Consider the following 21,195-nt stretch of genomic DNA (forward strand, 5'->3'; position numbering starts at 1 on the left):
CTGTAACACTGTCAACAGCCTCTTGATACAGTTTGGGACAATAAGGAGTACGATTTCTGTGACATCTTTTTGGTAGATTTCTGCGCTATGCCTAAAAAGCAAAAAATATAGAACGTTGTACTAACGGCTGTTTTAACATTTGAGATTTATGTAATGAAATACTGCCAAAATCATATTAAAGTGTTACATTTTTGTATGGGAGAACAGCTCTAGGTGAGCGGCAAAGGGGATTTTTTTCCCCCTCTGGTTAGAGCTTCATGTTACTTGTCCCATATCTTACCAATTAACTAACTGGTTGTAATGTTGTGCAATAAATGAAGGATAGTAAGCTATCTTTGTTGCCCAACATACAAACTAGCTTATTTCAAAATACATTTGATATTCACTATTTTTTCTGTTGTTGGGTTTTTGTGATAGCAGTAAACTTGTAGACTTAATTGCAGTCTAGAGAAGGTTAGTGAAGGTTTCATCAACACAGAGTGGGTTTGTAAGTGGCACAGTCACCTGTTGAGCATCTTCTGGGCATAATGGATCTAAAATCCAAGTCAGGTTTTAAGATAGGTTTTCTGCCTGCAGTGATACCATAAATGGTGGCTGTATCATAACCTGAGCACTGCTAAATGTAACAGCCACATTCTCAAGACAAGCTCGTAGGAAGGAGAAAGAATTGCATTAAAGGAGAAAAACGAAATGCCTCTCTTAAAGGTTTTGGCAATCTGTCATGCCCCTGCATGCGCACTATGGCTAGTTTGCAAAGCTGGTTTTCAGACACCACTTGCTACTGGTATTCAAGCCACTATTTCTCTCGTGACTCGACTGGAAAGATCCTGGGAATTAAATGCATCAATCCAGCTAAATAATAAGTGTGCTAATCTTCGAGGGTAAGATAACATTCCAGGCTCAAGTTACTATATGCATTCAGTGTAAAATATTTTCATGCTGCCAGAATGTTGAAACTAAATCAAAGGCAGACATTGAAAAGTTTATTCTTTTTTGTGCATCATTATGAGGTACATATTGCAATGCATAGTGTGAACATTTTGTAAGCATAACATACTGTGGCAATACAACCTTTGTTAGAGAAAATGATCCATTGTGAAATTCAAAACTGAGTGTAGCTAAAAGTCTTTCCTTTTTTCCTTCAGCAGGCAATGCATTATTCTTCCTTGCACTTGTTTTTTTTTTGTTTGTTTTTAAATAAATGTATCTCACTTGCTCATTCCCACACTGAATAAACAAAAAGCCGTGTTCAGTAACAATTCAGCGTCCAGTGGAAGTGCCAAAGTTGCAGCAATGAAAAACACATTAAAAACACATCACCTCGTTGTACTTTTGTTACTTTAACAACACAAGAATTGAGTGAAAAACAAAACAGTGATAGAAGCGATAATTAGGCTCTAATGTTTTCTGAAGTTAAAATGCTTTCAAATAGAAAGAGCAACAACAACAAAAAAAGAAATTATCTGCTGTAATGAATCAGAGTCCCACTGCTGAATCCATTGAGGCCCACTCAGCACAATGAACATAGCACAAGACCAATGCTAACAACAACAATGCAGATCAGCTTAAAAATAACAGCTTCACAGTACGTAGGGATGCACTGATGCTGTTATTGGATGCTAGGCAAATGCCGTACTTAAACGGCATACCAAGAGCAACTTGGATTTTTGTGTGTTGTTGGGTTGACCTTCCTTTCTTTTTCTGTTTCCCAGTTTGCTGTGAATATGTTTAGGACATTGCCACCATCATCGAACCCCACAGGAGCTGAGTTTGACCCAGAGGAAGATGAGCCCACGCTAGAGGCTGCATGGCCGCACCTACAGGTACACAACATACACATGCACACACCGACTCAGCACCTTTGTTGGTCAGTTTGAGTTGAAGAACTTAAGCCTGCTGTGTTACTTTCAGCTGAGCTTTGCCCTTCTTTCCACAGCTTGTCTATGAATTCTTCCTTCGGTTCTTAGAGTCACCAGACTTTCAACCAAATATAGCCAAGAAGTATATTGACCAGAGGTTTGTAATGCAGGTGAGTGCTTAATAACAAGAGAGCATCTGTGCACATTAAAAAAGTGTGATACAGAGGCCCAAGTTTAAGCATATTTTTCTCTCTCAGAACTTTGTATTTCAAATGCATTTAGTGGTTTGTTAGATTTTGCATCGGTATCTGCTGTATGTTGTGAAGTGATGTTTTTTTTTTTTTTGCTTGTTGCACAGCTGTTAGAACTATTTGACAGTGAAGATCCTAGGGAAAGAGACTTCCTAAAGACCACTCTACATCGCATCTACGGGAAGTTCTTGGGTCTGCGAGCATACATCAGGAAACAGATTAATAACATATTTTATAGGTGAGTGGTACTTGTCTGAAATGCACCGATGCTAATTTTTGTGAACAATTATGGGCTTTATTTTGATAAATGTATCACGTCTGTATGATTCAATGTTTTCAGCTTGTGTTGTTGTTATTTTCCAGATTCATTTATGAAACTGAACACCATAACGGAATAGCAGAATTACTGGAGATATTAGGCAGGTAAGAGATTTTGTAAGCGTGGGGCACCAAAACCACTCAAATAATTGTTTGAAGAAGTAAAAAAAAAAAAAAAAAAAAAAAACAATGGGCAAATGGGCTTTCTCACATCCACATGTAGCTTGTGTCTACAGTCTTACAGAATCCAGTTGAGTCATAATCTTTGATTGCGTAAAATAAAGCTAATTTTAGCATGTCTTCAACTGGTACTGTCTTCAGCAGTGCAGTACTATTGATTCTATTGCGTGGGAATAGTCAGACAAAATGGCAAAAAGGCAAAAAAAAAAAAAAGCCGTTGGTAAAGAACTTTGCTTACACCCACCTTAAACACAACTATAGCATTGTGTTTCCCTGATGACCATCTCTTCCGCTTTGATCCTTACAGCATAATCAATGGATTTGCATTGCCATTGAAAGAGGAGCACAAGATATTCTTGTTGAAGGTTCTGCTGCCTTTACACAAAGTCAAGTCTCTTAGTGTTTATCACCCACAGGTAAAGATTTTGTCGTTCACTTTTGTACTTTTCTTTTGAAACAGAACCTTATAAAACCATTGTTTAGCATAGTGTCATTTTGTCAGAATTAAGAATATTTTTTCCTGTCTTTCCACATCAGCTGGCCTACTGTGTGGTGCAGTTCCTAGAGAAGGATAGCACCCTAACAGAACCGGTAAGATCTGATTAATGAACTGAGTTACATATTATTGATGGCCCTGCACTTCATTAGCTTGTGTGCCAAAGTTAAATTTAGTTAATGCTTTTATCAACACGAGTCCCTTGCTTCAGTCTCCTGCCTGTTCATTAGCATGCTCAGTCATCATGTGCTTAGTCCACCACTTGCTGGTCCTCCTCGTACTGATCAAAACATCTTTTCCCATGTAATGTGCCTCCCTGTGTCTGTCCCAAAATTAGTTACTACACTAGTTACTACACTGGTTTTGAGTTGGTTTCTATAAGGCATGTTTTTCACAAAAGATTAAGATGTATGAGGACAATTGTTCATACTCAGACTTCAAGTGCCAGTGTTTTTTAATCTGCCTTCTGGCCAAGCTGAAGGTCTGCCAGAAAAAAAATGCATCTCAATTTCTGTTACATTTTTATGCATTTTTCAAGGCAAAGCACTTATTTTAACTGTAGTGAAACTCCACTGTGATGATGCATGTTGCTGCTTAGAATAGTAACACCAGTGATTGTCCAAATAAAGAGAATTTGGTTGGACACGAGTAACGTTTCAGTACTATGGTATCTTTATCAGAATCAAGGAGGACACCCATGTATATAGTGTCACACTAGAGGAGGTGTAGGATTCTCTGTGGATAATTCAAAGTCAGGTGGGTGCAGAGCAAGCACAGGGAAAGTGGGTCAAAGGGGAGAAATCCAAAGGCATAATACATTCCCAAAATGAGGAGATGCAACCTTTATTGGCTCTTCATCAAAACCAAGCTAAAAAATCATCTCTGTCCTTCCACAAGTATTATGATGGTAATCCAGTGGCATCTCACCATGAATCAGCTGTATGTGCCATCTGGTCAGATTCGTTTTGCAGGTTGGCAAAACCTGTTGTGCCAGTCGAGTTAAGGAATGCACCCAGTCATACAGGAAGCAAGTTTAGTCCATCATGCATCTACAGTAAAATCGTGCTTTTAAGTATAAGCATGCACAGGTGTTCGGTTCTTCTATCAGTTATCTGTTCAGTTATTTATTTATGTCTCTGCTTATTTTTCTGACATTTAAAGTAAATGCATCTCCACAGACGCCAGCATCACTAGTTGGTGCTCCCTGGAGGTCTGCCTCGACGTGCTGTAATGAGCAGAGAGGCTGCATTTTGTTTTGCTTTTGAGAACATGGTGCACGTAAAGAGTGGTGCTTTGCATCTATGATTCTGTGCATCCTTGTTTAATCACGCTCTCTTGTGCAAAGCACGTGTTCAGGAGTGATCCTCATTCCTGTGATCTGCTTGTTGCTCTGTGTGTGCAGACGGTGATGGCATTGTTGAAGTACTGGCCAAAGACCCATAGTCCAAAGGAGGTGATGTTCCTCAATGAGCTGGAGGAGATCCTGGATGTCATTGAACCCTCTGAATTTGTGAAGGTCATGGAGCCCCTCTTCAGACAGCTGGCCAAGTGTGTGTCCAGCCCACACTTTCAGGTCTGACATTCATCACAGTGTTTGTGATTTGTATGCATGTCTGTTGTACATGTATTGCACATGCATATGTATGTTTCTCTGCCAGTTTTTAGTGCTTGAACTTATCTTATGAACTATTAGTACCATTGGTTTTTCCCCTCAAATGTTTTTTTCTATGTACATACACATAAATGTGGCGCAACTCTGGTGTAAATTTGTTAGGTGGCAGAGCGAGCTCTGTACTACTGGAACAATGAGTACATCATGAGTCTGATCAGTGACAATGCCGCCAGGATTCTGCCCATCATGTTTCCAGCCCTTTACCGCAACTCCAAGACCCACTGGAACAAGTGAGTCACAACACTGGCTCGCTGCTGTCTGTTTAGATCTGCGTTTTTCTGCCTTTCTCTGTGGGGATGAGATGTGGTGTTGGTGTAAGTATATGAATCAAGTGGCACTCCATAATTCTGTATTTGTGTGTGTTTTCAGGACAATCCACGGGTTGATCTACAATGCTCTGAAACTCTTTATGGAGATGAACCAGAAGTTGTTTGACGACTGCACCCAGCAGTTCAGAGCAGAGAAAAGCAAGTAAGACCCAAGCCTGCCACTTGTCCTAGACAGATACAAAGACTGATCACAGCTCTTTCCAGTTTGGTAGAGTTGGAATGCACTGTCTAATTTATAATAAATTTTGACACTGTCAACACAAGCAAGAGCCATTACATGAATAACCAGCTGCTTTGTCATAATAATCTATCATTTCATTTGTTTCCATTAGTTTAAAATTAAATGTGAAATGATGTGTTTAAAATGTATACATTCATTTATTAATTTGTCGCATGGTGTCAGAGCAGTTTATCACGCACAAATTTGTGGCCTTAAAATATGTTACAGGGTTAGTTTATCATTACAGCTTGAAGGTGAAAATCCAATTTTGGCAGTTAAAAGCTAACAGCCACTGGCGATGTTCCTTGCATTACTGGATGCGTTTTGTAGTTATATTCTTCTTATTTCTGTGTATAGCTGGCCATATATTCACAATGTAATATTTGATAGTGGTTTCCTTTATTAATTTGTATGGGACTAGTACAGAAAACCTTAGCAGTTGCATTCATGAAGTGCGTGTACATGTCTTTATAGCCAAAGCTAATTTCCAACACTAGTCTCTACAAACCAAAGGAATAAAATTGTTCAGTATTCCACTTAGTATTCAGTTTAAGTCATAAAACAGTGTCAGTCATTGACAGTTACAGAGCAAGGAGTTCTGTCCAGACTCACCATTTTGCACTGACCTTCAAAAGTCATACATTTTCCTTATTCCTATTCAGGGTTACAGGGGTATTGAAGCATATCCCAGCATGCATTAGGTGAAAAGGCTTGTGTCAACCCATGACATTTTCTGTCAGAGAATACTGGAGGCTGTCTGAGAGAGAGCCCATCCCTAATCCTAATTCTAACCATAACCTGGTTTCCTGATCAAAATGTCTGACAGAAAGCATCAGGGCTGATTTTTGGTGAAAGGCAGTGAAATACCACGGACAGGTAGCCAGTTTGAACGCACCGGGAGAGAGCCATGATAAGTCAGGGAGAAAACTACTAAATTGTCACAAGAACACAAACCGTACTTTTTGTTCTCAGTTTCCTGTAAAATTAAATTTGGATATCAGTTGAGTAAAATAAGTATAATTTCACGTGAAGGCAACAATAAAGGATAAAACTCGAGTAACAGTGATTACTGATGCATGAAAACAGGGCACAGTGAACAGACAATATGTTATTAGTTTGAAAGATATGAATTAATGTTCTGTGACATCATGTCTTTTACTGGGGGAATCTAAATATCCTCCAAACATCACTTTGAGGAGAAGTTAGTAGTATTAAGCTCATTAGGCTGCATGTCGATTTCCACAGTGCTGCAAGAAAGTGTGTGTGAGTGCTAAAAACAAATTCTCAGGGTTGTAGAGGAATGTAACAAAATCAGTGTGAGGATTTGTATACAAGGAGCCAGGGATCTATTCACAGTTTAATTAGCTGAAGTTTTTGATGCATTTGATGGGCAGGGTCAGACTCATATTCATGATGCTTTTCAAATCTGACTACCTGCACACAGCTGACTGGAACAAGCTCATGCCTGTTCTCTGGCGGTTGTCAAAAGTCATTCAAGAAAGCGTAGCGAAGCACTAACAAAAGACATTAGGAACGCCAAACAATTAAATTGCAACACAAACTTCTGGGATGCACTGAGCATCACAGATTGATAAGATATAATGGTGTAAAAGTGTCTGAAAGTGGATGTTCTTTTGAGGTGGTTTCTAACGAGTTCGCCTGTGTTTTGTTCTGTGCCTCAGAGAGAAAGCCAAGTGGAAAGAGAGAGAAGAAGCGTGGCTGAAAATCGAGAATCTGGCAAAGTCAAACCCACAGGTGAGAAGACAGCTTTTAACCCTGCAGGTTTATTGATGCCACAGACATCTCACTGGCTCACACTAGGTGTCAGGATTGCACAGTTAATTGTAGATGATTATATAGTGCAGTGTTATATGTCCATGAGTAATAATTTGGTTATTTGGCGATTACTGAAGTGTTAATTTTCAGTTCCCCTTGAAAGTTCTCGTGAGTTATTAAGCACTTACTCACACGTGACCTGTCACAACATTTGAATATGCAGCTTGCCTCCGTGTAACCAAAACACGTTTGAATAGAGAAGCAGGTCAAGAAACCTTATAATACACCATTTCTGTAAAATGTAATGACAAAGAAAGTGGAAACAAATTGCCCTAACATGGGAGAAAAAGTCCCCTTCTGTCAGTGAACACCTTGAGATACCTTGGTTTTAAATCACAATGACAGTTGTGTACATATTCTCTTCACCTTCAGGCTGTAGCTGCACTTCAGAGTAACAAAGTCAGAGTTTTCCCTTGTTTAACTTACAGACTCCAGTAAGACAGTAAGAGTTGATAACAAGATTTGTAGTTACTGCTATTCCAAGAAACACTGCACTGAATCAAGAAAACTGTTATACTGCAGAAGTGAGGCCATATCTTTTTTGTTTCAAGGTACACTTGGGCGATGCAGGGTACGTTATGTACCTATTATAGTGCCCCATCCCTCATTTTAAGAGGGAATGTTTTTCAGACCTGATTGTCGTGTCAGTCTTTCTGCCTGCAAATTGCCAAAAAATACTTCTCTGAAATGCACCTCATGACAGGAAAACTACATTTGGCTAGATGTTGATGCTCTGGATAACTTAAGATTGTCTTGCCATATGTTGACAAAATGCATGTTTTTTACCATCTGATGTGATTTTAGTTCTGTCCTGCCCATTGGTACAATCAGTATATTTCCTCTGATGTCTTTTGTGGAAAATGAATTAAACGTTTATTGGTTTAATAATTTTCAAATGTAACACATTTTTTGTGAGAACGTTGTGGCATAGTTGCATATTTATAAGTTGAACATAATGAATCCTTGCCAGCTGCTTTGAAAGCCTCTGTCAGCTTTGAAAAGACAAATGACAAATGAAGTACTGGTGCCAGAAGTCCTTAGGTGTACTGAGAGAGCCTGATGTAAACTCAGCTGATGCCAGGGGGTGGCTGTAGATAATAGGCAAGCAGGAGCAAGCACAAAAGGTCATTAGTGTGACTGTGGGCGGGAGGCTGTTGACGCCTGTTCCTCCACTCTACCACACTTTCAGACCTATACAAGTGCTCATCTGCTGCAACAGCCACGAATACCAAGAACTGCACCCTATATTGTAAAGGCATAATTCAGTGATACTGATTATTGAACCTGTCATTTCATCGAAATGACTTTCCCATGGTTTGGTCTCACAGCCTATGATGTGGCGGCTCATAGTTTCTCCTCCTGTTTTGTCCTTTTGCAGTTCCTGTTGTACATTGATTCGACAGGTTTGGGTAGTCCAGTGGACATGGAGACAGATGGCCCACTGCTAGATGATGTCCAAATGCTAAAGAAAACAGTAGAGGAGGAAGCCACACAGGTAAGGGACCTGATGTTGGGTTGTCAATATGAATGCACATTGTGCTTGTGAGAGTCCAGTCGTGCAAAAGGCTTTGTAACAAAACAAATCATAATTAAAAATAATGGTAATGGGTGATATCTACATTGGTGATTTGAATATAAATACAAAACATTTGATGTTGGCCACAAGATGTCACTGTGGCTTGTCATAAAACTGTAGTTACATGGCACTTGTGAGATCCTGTTACTTAACCAAAACTGCAGCAAAGACACCAGGATCTTCCATGCTAGCTCAACGTAACCAGCACCTGTAAGTACCTGGATATCAAAAAAACATAAATAGGTCCTGTGGCAACAGAAAAGTTTTTATTTAGCTGTGCATCAGGCCTTCACCAACATGAACAAGGTCTTGTGGTGACATCACTGAATGTGCGCAGCTGTTGCCCTGGCAAGGGCAGCCGCTCTGAAATACTCCAATTTGCTGTGAAGGCCTTGCTGATTCAATCCACGTCTATTTTATGGTCAGGATATGTTTTCAAAGGTGGGACAGTGACAGTGATGATTATTGCATTGTTCTGTCGAGCACATTATTCACTGCAGCATTTTGAAGAAAAAAATGTATCAATGGGGTCTCCACTGTGAATTGTTAACACTATTAACACTATTAACACTAACACAATTGTGTGTGTGTGTGTGTGTGTGTGTGTGTGTGTGTGTGTGTGTGTGTGTGTGTGTGTGTGTGTGTGTGTGTGTGTGTGTGTCTGTGTGTGTGTGTGGTGCTTGCATGTACAGATTCAGATATACTTTAATGTCATTCAAACATGTTAAAAAACACGGAAGAGTGACAAGTGTCTCCCAGGACCAGTGAATAATAATAGATAAATGATAATAACCTAAAAACCAAAAATGTTGAGGGTTTATGTTTCCACCTCTGCAGTTTGTCTTTGTGCTGAATGTCACTGACCCCTTGCTTTTTGCCTCTCTTCCTCCCTGTCCCCCTCCTTCCATCATCTTCAGCTCCAGAAGGATCAGCGCAAGGACCGTCCACTGATGCGGAGGAAATCAGAACTTCCCCAGGACATCTCCACCGTTAAAGCCCTGGAGACGCACCGGAGAGCCGAGGACATGTTGACGACACATGACGGCCACTAAGAGACCACCTTAGATCACCGTAAACCAGCAGCAGCATCCACAGAGGAACCACAGGCCCGCGGCGGCCCAGGCCAGCACAACAACACAACTACGGTATCTCAATCCAGCCCAGCACAACACAGAACTGAACTCGAGAGTCCCAGCTCCACCTGACACTGAAAATACCTTTAGCCAGACATCCCAGTCTGGTGCAGCTGTAATTCTTTCGGGACAAGTGGTGCTCGGCCCTGACCGATTCCCCCCTGCCCCCCTAGCTGTGGTCCAGCAGAGATGTCAGTGGTGCTGGACAGTCCCGCATGACTAGAACATGCACCGTGCCCTGAACCTCACCCGACATAGTGTTTTTGACTCTCTCCTCCCTCCCTCTTTTCCTCTCTTCCTTTCCTGTCAACTCGTTAATGTTTTAGGGGTGCTGTGTTGCCCCCCTCTGGTCATTTCTCTCAGGTGTTCTGTTCTTCTGTGTGTGAGCTGTCTTTTTTCTTGCCTCCTCTTTATAGATGTCAGGTGCTTGTACAAATAATATGAGCCCCCAGCTGTAACCTCAACAGAGGATGTCTTTAATTGAAAAAATCAGTTGATAATAAAAATGTCAATTGTTTATATTTAACATTAGCTATTTTTCTCATAATATTTAAACTAGACAGCTGTTTATATTTTTTCCTACATAGTATGAATATTATGAGCTCTCCGCACCTTAGCAAGGAGCCTAAAACACATTTCCCATCTGTGTAGCTGTTACTCCCAGTCACTGTCCGCATCCTGTGACGATTTATGGATGTTGTTGTTAATCAGGACAGGGTCATCTGGGACTCGCCAATAGAGTGCATCTGTGTCTGGATTAAAAGCGTTGTAACACAGTTGTGTTCATCCAAAAGTGCTGGCCTGACAGAGGTCCAAGTTCCAGGTTTTTCCATCCAGTGGATCTCTGTTCCTATGTAGAAGTCTAGTTTGGTGCCAACTTCACTTAACTTAGTGTTTTGTTTTTTTGTTGTTTTTTTTTTTTCTAAACAGAATTTTCTAATCTGTAGGCCGTAAGTTAATACAGGTTGCGGTGTGTGTTGGTGGCTCAAACAATGGTCAAACGGTTCATTATAATTGCATGTTTAGTTCCATTTGATTGGTAGAGAATGGGTCCAGCTCCAGCCTGGTTTGCTGCATCAGTAACATGAGAGGGGATTTTGTTAAGGGACACATGTGCTTCTGAATCCCTGTGGATCTATTTTAGGTTGCCCCTTCACATCCAGTCATTTAAGTAAGTTGTTTAACACAGTCATCAGCGGTCACTAGATGTCACTGTCATTCATTATGAGGCTAACGAGAGGCCAGAGAGATGTAGTTGCTAGTCTAGAGTTTACAAATTCCCACTTTGATACCGGCACAGTATCGTAGTGGGTTGCAAGAGGAATCAAAGGAGGCAGATTCTGCGGTAACTGTGCTGATTGCTTGCTTTTTCTACTCTTCTCAAGTAAAACCCCTTTCTTTAAACAAAGCTGGTTAGAGATTAGACTGCTTCATTCATAAGGTATGTTTGGTTTGAAGAGGTCAAACACAAGCCTTTCTTTTCACAGTGCCTTTTATAGTCTAAGGGGATATTGGCTGAGAACAGAGTAGTAGCGTTTTCTAAATGCCAAACCATTTAAAAATTGTAATTGTTAGTTTAAAAAAAAAAAAAAAAAAGATGCAAAGAAGACCGTATTTCGTAGACCTTGTTAACAGCAAAGTGCATCTGAGCTGCTTTGACTACAGCACAAGCCTTGTTTTATCTACAAAGCAGACCTGTAGTGGGTAAAGCTCAAGAGGAGAAGCAGAGGAGTAGCCCCGAACCACTTCAACAAAGAAGCACTTCCTGATGAAACTTGAAGAAAAGATAATAGATACATAACTGAAAAACTAGTAATTAATTGAAATCCGTGATGCTGTCTGTCTTGGTGTGTTGGGTTGGCTCTCCTGTGTGCCTATTGCTAAGAGCTAGCCTACACAGGAGAGGAAATCACCTCCCATTGTAACTTCCATTATGTACCCCCCTCTACCCCATTCCACTTTAATTCATGGTCTCGTTCGCCAGTACCATTGTTTGACCCCCTCCTCCCCAAACCTGCACACTGGCTGTACTTCCCCAGTAATAGCCTATGACTACTTTATTTGGACATCTATTCGATCTGCTCCGGGATGCTTGCAAGTTGTTGTTTTTTTTGTTTTTGTTTTTGTTGCGTTTTTATTTTTCCTTTACCTGCAGAACCTCCTGTCAGTGTTTTGACTGAATGTGCAAATTGTAAATAATAACCACGATCACATTGTTGCGTTTTCTCCTTGTTTGTCTTAAAGAATAACATTCACCAATGATTTTATGCTTTCACCAAAACCCCCTTCCCCTAGCACAAGACTTGCCGTGGATTTGATAAAAGGAAAATTGTTACACCCCTTCAGTATTCCCCATACTCTGGGATTGTTGGTAGGCTGCCCTAGTAGCACATTACAAGCTGGTTGTCATCTAGTGCTCCTAGAGGAGTGTCCCGTTGGTGACTGTTGTTCTTCATAAAATGGCTTTAACAATGGCTTCTTTGGAGCTTTCTTCATTTTACATAAGCTTTGTTTTTTCTTTTTCTTTGAAAAGAATGATTATTGCAAGTGTCCTTTAGTATACGTCTTGTACTAAATGGCTTCATCTAATATTGTACATATAATGTACTTTTATTTTATGTTTTAACTATTATTAAATGGTAGATTTCATATTTTGCACAAAAAACCCCGTGTACAGAATACAGAGGTTATTAGCAACTGCAGACAGTTGGTATGTGGCACAGACTTCAACACATGTGACTATTTACATTTAGAAACCGTATAGAATTTGGATAGTTTTTTATCGATTTGTAATCCTACATCTTTTCCGTTTTGTTTCCACCTTCGGACATGTGTTGAGATCCTACATACATTAGCTTTTTGTGTGTGCTTTTATCCAAATCTCCAGTGGTGTACATCTATCTATATACGGCAAATAAAGAGAACATGTGAGTTTTATATTTTCATCCTAAAAAAACATGTGTTTGTCATTATTAGCCAATGAGTTCAAACAATGTGTTTTTCTTTCTGCCATGCAGGACACAGGCCCACTAGGGATTCAGGAGCTGCCCTGAATCAGAGCATTGTAGGGTTTTTGATGTAGCATCCAACATGCAGAGTACATGCTGTCCCCAAAGCATCAACACATACAGCAGGTGACAAATTAAAGGAAAAACCACCATCAAGTGTCTTAGTAAGGTGTTGGGACACCATAAGCCACCAGAAAAGCTTCAGTGCACCTGGGTATAGATTCTCCAAGTCTCTGGAACCCATTTGGTGTTTTGATGATGGCGATGATGATGGACAGTGCTGTCTAATATGTCGCTACAAAATTTCCCAACTAGGTTGAGAAGTGGTGAGTGTGAAGGTCATAGCATATGATTTACATCATTTTCATCCTCATCAAACCATTCAGTGAGCCCTCGTGCCCTGTGTATGGGCGGGGGGGGGGGGCATGGTCCTCCTGGAAGAGACCTCTCCCATCAGGATAGAAATGTTTCATCACAGGATGAAGGTCCTCACTCGTTGCAGTAAGCCCTCTCTCTAAAGGGACAAGAGGAAAATGTCCCCCCACAGCATAACAGAGCCACTGGACCCCATCACTGTAGGGGTCCAGCTTTCAGGCCTGTAATGTTCTCTTGGTGGATGCCACACATACACTCGCCCACTTGTCCAGAATATGAAGAATAATGAAGGATGACTCATCTGACCCCATCACTTTTTTCCACATCTCTGTAGACCAGTGCTGATGGTTTTTGCACCACTCAGCTCTCAAATGTGCATTTGTCTCTGTGAGGAGGGCTATATGCGGTACAGCTTTACTGTAATATTCCTCTCTATGTGGAGGGTCTTTTGGAAGAATGGAGCTTCATCCCTCCAGTAGAGTTCCTGAGACTCAGATAATCTATGCCAAAGTGCTGAAGCTGTTCTGGTGGCTCGTGGTGTCCCGACACCTCACTAACACACTTGATGTGGGTGTTTCCTTTTATTGGGAACCCATCTGTACCTTGGAAAAGCACTGATGTCTGGTTCAAACAGCTGTCAGTCTTGAAAGGTTCTGGGGGGAAAAAATGACTGAGCGTTCCCTTTCTTTGAAAGTTTTCTTTCACTTCACTTGGTGGCTTCTGACAAGGAGCTCAAGGGAAGGTTTCAAGGAAACATGGATACATTCCAAAAGGAAAAAAAAAACCTGACTTGTTTATTCCCTGTATTTATGCAAATCATGAATGAGGAAGTGACGTGAAGTGAAGGAGGAAAAGAGATGTGGGGTGAATCTCGACAGTTCCTGCCAGTTGGTTACCTTATGCCTCTAAAACAGACGTGAAAGAAGTTGCAGAAGTTGAGTATGTTGAGGGTGTTCTTTTTTGCTAATTGGTTGGACAATCATTTCTAATCTTAGAAGCAGAACAGCAAACAATCATACTTGACTCCCAGGGGATTGTGGCGAAGGAGACTTGTAGGAGATGTTACTCAACATCATGGCATGAACAGATTGTGGATCTCAGCGGAGAAGAGGAGGAGGTAGTATAGGAAAGAAGTTTAAAAAAAACCCCAAAAAAACATTGGACTTAAAAGATGCAGCCTTGAGCATGCTGTGCTAAAAGAGATTGTGATTTGTTTTAAGCCGTTCCTCGGAGTGCACTGATTTTGGGATGAAAGACGTTTCTTTCCCCCCTTTATTAAACATTAAACATTCTTGGACGGAGAAGTACACACGTCACACAGGTACAGTACATTTTCTTCCAACGTATACAGTCATGAACTTTATCATATGATTGCATTTTCAGTTAATTGTGTTTTCTTTGATCTAGCGCTCCCCTCAATTTTCATGAAATACAAAAGAGCTTTTGAAATTTAAGGAGAATGATTACTCCTGAGGTATAACAACCTGAAAGCCAATTTCAGCGCAATCCCCCTTTCTTGAACTTTCCCTCATATGACAAACCAAAATGCAGTCCTTTGATGCCACCCTCTGGAGGAAATGGGGAAACAGTGAGCATTTCTGGCCATTGTGGTTTTGTCTGAGTTTAGAATAAGACTTTGATACAGTTTCATGATTATAAAAGCAAGCGGAAAAATGAAACTACACAACACAGTTAACACAAGTCTGCTTGAATGAGACTGAGGTCAGCTGACTTGATGCCCTAAATTCCCCAAAATAGAATAAAAAAAGAACCGATAAGCTTCCCAACCTTACACTTAAAAAAAAAAAAAAAAAAAGTTCATATAGTCAAAGATTATTTGATTCAATGTGCTGTTTCTATGTATCACCTAAGTTACAGATTGTCCTCAACATCACTGATTTTTTTTTTTTTTTTTTTTTTTTTTTTTCATCCATGGCATTTAGCAGTGTCCTGGAATTAAAGTGGCCTCGTGAGAAAGATTTTTTCTTTTTTCCCTCTGGCATTTTACATAATATAGTTCATGGAAACACTTGCATAAACTTGAGGGGGAAAAAAGCATCATTATCAGCTGACAAGCCTCATTCGGCAACACTTTCTTCTTGTAATTGTTACTTTTTCTCCAAATGATTAGAAATGGAGCTCCATTGCCCATGTTATATATGGTTATATGCAGATGCTTGCGTCTGAAATCAAATATGCTGTGATGCCGAGAGAGGATGCATTAGTGTTACTTAACATTACCGGCCAAATTAGCGCCAGCCGTGTGAATGTATATCAACCCGATGTTGCATTAAGTTTTGCAAAACAGATTTCATTGTTTGCTATTAGATGTTGCTAGGCGCTACCATTAGCCCTTCACAGTTGCCCTCAAACTGTCTAATTGGCTTGTCTGAGGTCACTTGGTTCCCCATTCATTTGGAGAAAGCAGTTGAAGCTGGCACCCGCCCACCCTCTTGTGTCGAGCACCCCTGCTGGGATCTGCGCTGAACCGAAATGCTGCACAGGGACAAGAAAACAAATGGGCTCTTATTCTTTTTTTTTTTTTTTTCTTTTCTTTTTTTAAAAATAAATTTGGCCTACCATGACAGTGATGATACATTCCAAAAGAGGGGATCAATTTGGCTGAATAAGCCTCTCCGTTTCTACTCGTTGGTTGTGTTGTTAATCTATCAGGATACGTTTTGTTTGGCAGATTTAATCTTATTGCATTCCACACAATCCACTGTTTAAGGGCCGAGATAAACATCAGTATTGAAATTAATAAAAGTTCCCATACCCTTTGTTTCTGCCAAATGATGCTCTAATGAGCATGCAAATTGTCCCTCACAAATAACCCAATTTGCCTCATTATCAACACATTGCATCCCAATTATCTAAGAGAAAATATTCCTCTGATGGGCCTGATGCGTCACTGACAATCTCGATATACGTCAGAGGCTTGTGGGTGGTTAAATGATTCTGTGTATCTCTCTCTCGCTCTCCCTCTCTCTCACTCACTCCCTCACCCCCACCCCTTCTCTATCATTTTCCTGCTCTCAGAGATGAGGTCATCTGGGTTCATTGTTTTTGCCTGCAGTCAAAGTACTGTGCTGTTTCCACTTGAAATCCGGCGTGTTGCTTTTTCCTGATTGTGATGGTCTGACAGCCTCCTTTGACTGTCAGCGTTAGCATCTTGCTGCGCAACCCCCGGGTCCTCGCAAACCAAAAAACATCTCGTCACGACAGGAGATGTCAGAACCTATCGCCATGGAAACAGGGCTCAAAAGTTTTTGAGCGTCGACCCCATTGTGACTCCGTCCAATCAGATTTTAGGAATAGCTTTCAGCGCCGCATGACTTTACTCGGGTGCCCTGTGTGAACGTTAGGTGTGTGTAGACGTGCGTGCGCCTCTGTGCGTTGTCTTGGTGTGCAAATTTGATTGTGTGCCTGTCCGATTTTGGGTGGGTCTAAGTAGGTGGATTTTGTGTGTGTGTGTGTGTGTGTATGGTGATGTGGAGGGGAGGGGGAGGGGTGTGCGTGCCTGCTTGTGTGTGCCGCCCCCTCCTCTTTATGACTCAGCAGCAGCAGCAGCTCTCAACAGCTTGTGGATGAATGGTTTAGAGAAAAGGACCAGCTACCATGGGGAGGATTAGGAGCCAGAAACTGACTCATCACACCACCCTGGGGGTCTGGGATGCAGAGCAGCAGGAATACGACCCTGCTGCACAGCCTCCTCTCCACCAATTTTCTCCTTTTCCTCTCCCCCCTCTCTCTCGCTCTGTTTAGCTCTCTTTCCAAGTGATTATCAGCCCTAAGCTCCGTGTGGAAAGATTGTCGGCTCACAGATCAATACGAAAGCATCTACCCTCACCCAACTCCTCTTGAGCAAAGCAACTAATCACACCTTGTGGTTTTGAGTGTTTCGCCCTGAGAACAGAAGGTTGGGGCTTTTCTCGTAAAGAGTGCAAGAATACAACCGAGTCCCTTTCTTTGATGCTTGACACTCGGCATCAAAGTCTTCAGCATCAAAGCAAAGGGACTTGGGATCAGGCCCAGCGGCAGTATCGCATCCAGAGCCTTCTCCCCTTTGGGTTTATCCAGCTTGACGAAGGCCAACTTCCTTACAGGGGGGGGAGGACAAATAATGTGCTGCATGGAAGAAAGCGATAAAAGTGGAAAAATGTTGCTTTTTGAAAGGTAACTTAACGTGAGGTGCGCTAAAGAACGTGGCCCCTGATTTGCGCCTGTGCGAGGGGGATAAGAGAGGTGGATAGAGCTCACACGCAGTGGTGCTTTTACCTCAGCAAAAATGGGATTTCAGTCGAGAGAAGATCCAAAAAAAAAAAAAAAAAAAAAAAAAACAATTCACTTGAAAGACTAAAGAAGTGTATCAGGTCAAACGAGATTCACTCTCATTCTCATTGACAATAGACGGGCTGATCCAGCATCTGCTCTCCATAAATTTGTCTAAGTATACATTCAGCCAATTAGTTATCAACTCCATCACCTTACAAAACCAAGGGCGATAAGCACTCCACCACTAACGGTAATGACACGTCTAGTCTGTGTGTGTGTGTTTGCGCGCAAGGCCACGCGCATATGTACATGTGTGTGTATGTCCACGTGTGTTGTGTGTGCATTCGGGGGGGATAAAGCTGTGGCAACCTCTTCAGCATTAATCCGACTGCCTGTCTGGCTTGGCACGACAGAGCTATACCAGGACAATCTTCTCTTGTGACTGTCTGGAACATACACACACAAAACCTTTATTACCTTCTGATATCTGGGGCACCTCGGGACATCCCCATTGTGTGCTAAAGCCACGCGGACGCAGAGGCAGGCAGCCTGTGTGAGGGCCACATGTAACTGTCTGACTATATGTGGGGCAGATGAACCAGAGAAGTGTAGACAACGCAGCCTCACCTGACTGTCTGGAGCCTCGTTGCTCTTAGTTTATGAGGTCAGTCTTGAGAGACGTGGAGGACAGAAAACACTGGGGGCTGAGTAGTGGCTTTTATTTGAAATGAAGACAAGGGAAGGTGGGTGGGAGAAGGAGAGGGAAACGGTAAGAAGGAGAACAACAGCAACAAACAGAAAGAGAGAAAGGTATTTCACACCCATGCCCTTTTTTTCCACTTGGGTGAGCAGGAGCAGGATGTGCAGACAGAGATGGAGACAGAATAACACAAAGAGGGATGTGTGGATGAGAGGCCTCATCTAAACAGCATGGGTGACTGATTTAATGTGTACATGCATGGATGGGGCCGTGTAGGTAACAAGGAGAAGGGCAAGCAGGTAAATCGCCCAGATGCACATTTTCCGAAAACCATAGCGCGGAAGCAGATTGCTATATGGCGCTACGCTTAACCTGATATTGCTGCTAGACTTAAGAGGATGGTTATTATAGATGTGCGTTAGCTGATATCCTTTATACTGTTTCCTCATAAAGGTTGCATGAGCGGATTTAAATTTTTCAAAGTTACATTGCATAATAGCACATCACAAAGTGCACTGAAGTCATCAGTCATGCTTACTTAAATCACAGCACACATGTTTTTCCTGTCTTTTTTTTTTTTTCCTATGTGGGAAACTGACAAGTTTGTTAATAAATAAATAAATAAATCAAGCAAAATAGGCCATTGCACCTCTTGCATCCAGAATAATGAAGTGCTGCTGCTGGCTGCTAAGTTTGATGAAGAGGATGACTGGGTTTGGGAAAGCAGCCACCAAATGGTTACTGTGAGGAACACTTTGTCACAGGTAAGTAGATAATTTGCTTAGCTGTGCTCACAAACTGTGGTTACCCGAGCTGGGTTGCGCGTCCCTCCACCCCTATCGATCAGATCATAAACTGAAAGCATCGCCGGGTGAAGTCGGTGTGACGTCACCCAGTTGCTACAGGTCGACTGGAAGCCAGGGGGGATGTGTTTAGGATAACTGCCATGCTGTCATTTTCTGGAGCCAGAACAGCCAGGAGGAGGCAGCGGGTGCAGCCAAGGTGAAGCCATGCATAAGCAAACTGTTAATCCCTGGGCAAACACAACCTGAAAAAACTTGTCACTGTGTTGCAATTATTCTAATAAAAAAAAAAAAAAACTGCCTGAAGAGGAAGCTGCAGAGAACATAACTTATTGTGGTCAATATGTATTGACTGTATATGTTTACTGATGGTGGCAGTCGGACAAGTAACGCACGTCAGCATTTTACATAACAATAACATGTAACTGTGTCATTGTGTTGACGGGGCACGGTGTTAGAGTGTGTACGGTTTGAGGGTTTGAGTGTGTATTTAAGAGCCATGTTTATAACAAACCACCTCAGGCCACACGAAGGTGGGCAAATTTGAAAATGCACCGTTTTTTTCTCTATTTTAGCCTTCCATCCACACAAAGCCGGCATTGTACACCCGTGACAACAGGGCTTTTCAAAAACTTTGAAAAGTGTTAAAATTGTAAACTGTGTGGCATTGCATTGTGGAGGTCACACATTGTCATGATCGGGCCTTTAGCGCTGAGCGCGTGCAGGCCGTGTGCATGGGCTGTTCATGCTCATGGTGTGGGGGGAGTTGGGGGTTTGAGATGTTGTGGGAAGGTTTAAGGGCCTGAAAACACAAATGTGCAGTAGTGTGGCTGGCACGCCAAAACTGTGTTTTCAAATGTACCCAGCTTAGTGTGGACACGGTGTAACATGTGGCCAAACAAGAGCGTCTGCAGGAACTCAAATACAAACATGTTGAGCCAGCCAGAACAATCCAGTAACCATCAGCACACAAGAAAAGCTCATGGTGGCACAAACTAGGAAAATAAGGTTGAAAATAACCTGAATTAGACTTTAAAGGGATAGTTCACCCATCTTGAAAAATGTGATACAATTTCACTTCCCCCCCTTGCTGTTATGTAGGACATAATGTGTATGTATATAACGTGGTGCTATCTTCCTCTCATTGTTACTGAGTGCTGGATACTGGCTGGATGCTCCAAATGCTAACTGTTAGCCTCCTGCCATTGAAGTAGACTTCCCCCCAGCTAATATGCTTAACACTCCCAAATTGTTAAATAAATAAGTTTGAGTTTAGCTTGGGGGAGTCCACCTCAGTGGCAGGAGGCTGACAGTTAGCATCCAGCCAGTATCCAGCACTCAGCCAAGATGAAGGTATCACCACTACAGCTAATGCCAAAATTTTCAAAATGGTTGAACTATCCCTTTAACCAAATTATTACATTGTCTATTTTCCCTAAAGATGACTCACTTTACCTCAACTTAACCCTTAGCCAAGCTTTTCACATGACAAACTGGAAATCCCTTTGCCCATTTCGTGCTGACGTCTCATAATCCAATTTGAGTCGGAGGAGTGTAATTTATTACTCACAGTTGTATAATTGTACCATAAAGAGATAGCTGCTCATCATAACTAGTGTCACAGTATCAGACATACAAAAAAAAACGGTGACCCATCATTTCACGGAAACACCCCGCAGGTGCACCGCATTTGAAAGGATAATTTAGTGAATACTGTATGTTGTGTAATTTGCATGGCTCGTGCCACAGAGAGCATGAAGTCACACTTTATCGTTTTACACGGCATGATGTTGGATCTGAATGACATGTTGGCCAGTTTGGAGCCAGCCTTGTGCCCAGCTGACGGGGTATCGGTTAAACCCTCCGGAGTGTATCACGCACGCACAGTGTCCAGAACACAAACAGATCTGACTGCATTTGACCTCCCTGCTGATTTTGTTACAGTCTTAAAGATGCACAGACAGAAGCCAGGGGGTTTAACTTAAAGCCACACCGGATTAGTGACTCAGTGCCTTAGGACCTTAAAGCCCCACGTTTGCATGTACTGTCAATGAATTTGCAAATTAATTGTCGATCGGTGTTCTCGATTACTTAAAAACCTGTACACTGAGAGTGTTTTGCATCATTTTCCCCATGCATCTCTAATGGGTGGCTACTGGATGGG

The 21,195-nt window shown here is 41.7% G+C and overlaps 1 protein-coding gene across 5 annotated transcripts in view; it reads left to right on the forward strand.

Annotated features, from left to right (window-relative positions):
* Positions 1-11,534, forward strand: part of ppp2r5cb (protein phosphatase 2, regulatory subunit B', gamma b) — a 37,427-nt gene extending 25,893 nt beyond the window's left edge. For all 5 annotated transcript variants that reach the window (XM_030047942.1, XM_030047943.1, XM_030047944.1 and 2 more), the window contains 12 exons: positions 1,713-1,823; positions 1,937-2,029; positions 2,218-2,348; positions 2,474-2,533; positions 2,916-3,024; positions 3,146-3,199; positions 4,507-4,677; positions 4,879-5,006; positions 5,146-5,247; positions 7,008-7,080; positions 8,540-8,656; positions 9,655-11,534. In XM_030047942.1, coding sequence (XP_029903802.1) covers positions 1,713-1,823; positions 1,937-2,029; positions 2,218-2,348; positions 2,474-2,533; positions 2,916-3,024; positions 3,146-3,199; positions 4,507-4,677; positions 4,879-5,006; positions 5,146-5,247; positions 7,008-7,080; positions 8,540-8,656; positions 9,655-9,789 — 1,284 coding nt within the window. In that variant the 3' untranslated portion in view covers positions 9,790-11,534. The remainder of the gene's footprint in view (positions 1-1,712; positions 1,824-1,936; positions 2,030-2,217; positions 2,349-2,473; positions 2,534-2,915; positions 3,025-3,145; positions 3,200-4,506; positions 4,678-4,878; positions 5,007-5,145; positions 5,248-7,007; positions 7,081-8,539; positions 8,657-9,654) is intronic.
* The last annotated feature ends 9,661 nt before the right edge of the window (positions 11,535-21,195 follow it).

The sequence above is a fragment of the Myripristis murdjan genome, chromosome 24 (genome assembly GCF_902150065.1).
Source record: "Myripristis murdjan chromosome 24, fMyrMur1.1, whole genome shotgun sequence".
In the NCBI taxonomy this organism is placed as follows: Eukaryota; Metazoa; Chordata; class Actinopteri; order Holocentriformes; family Holocentridae; genus Myripristis; species Myripristis murdjan.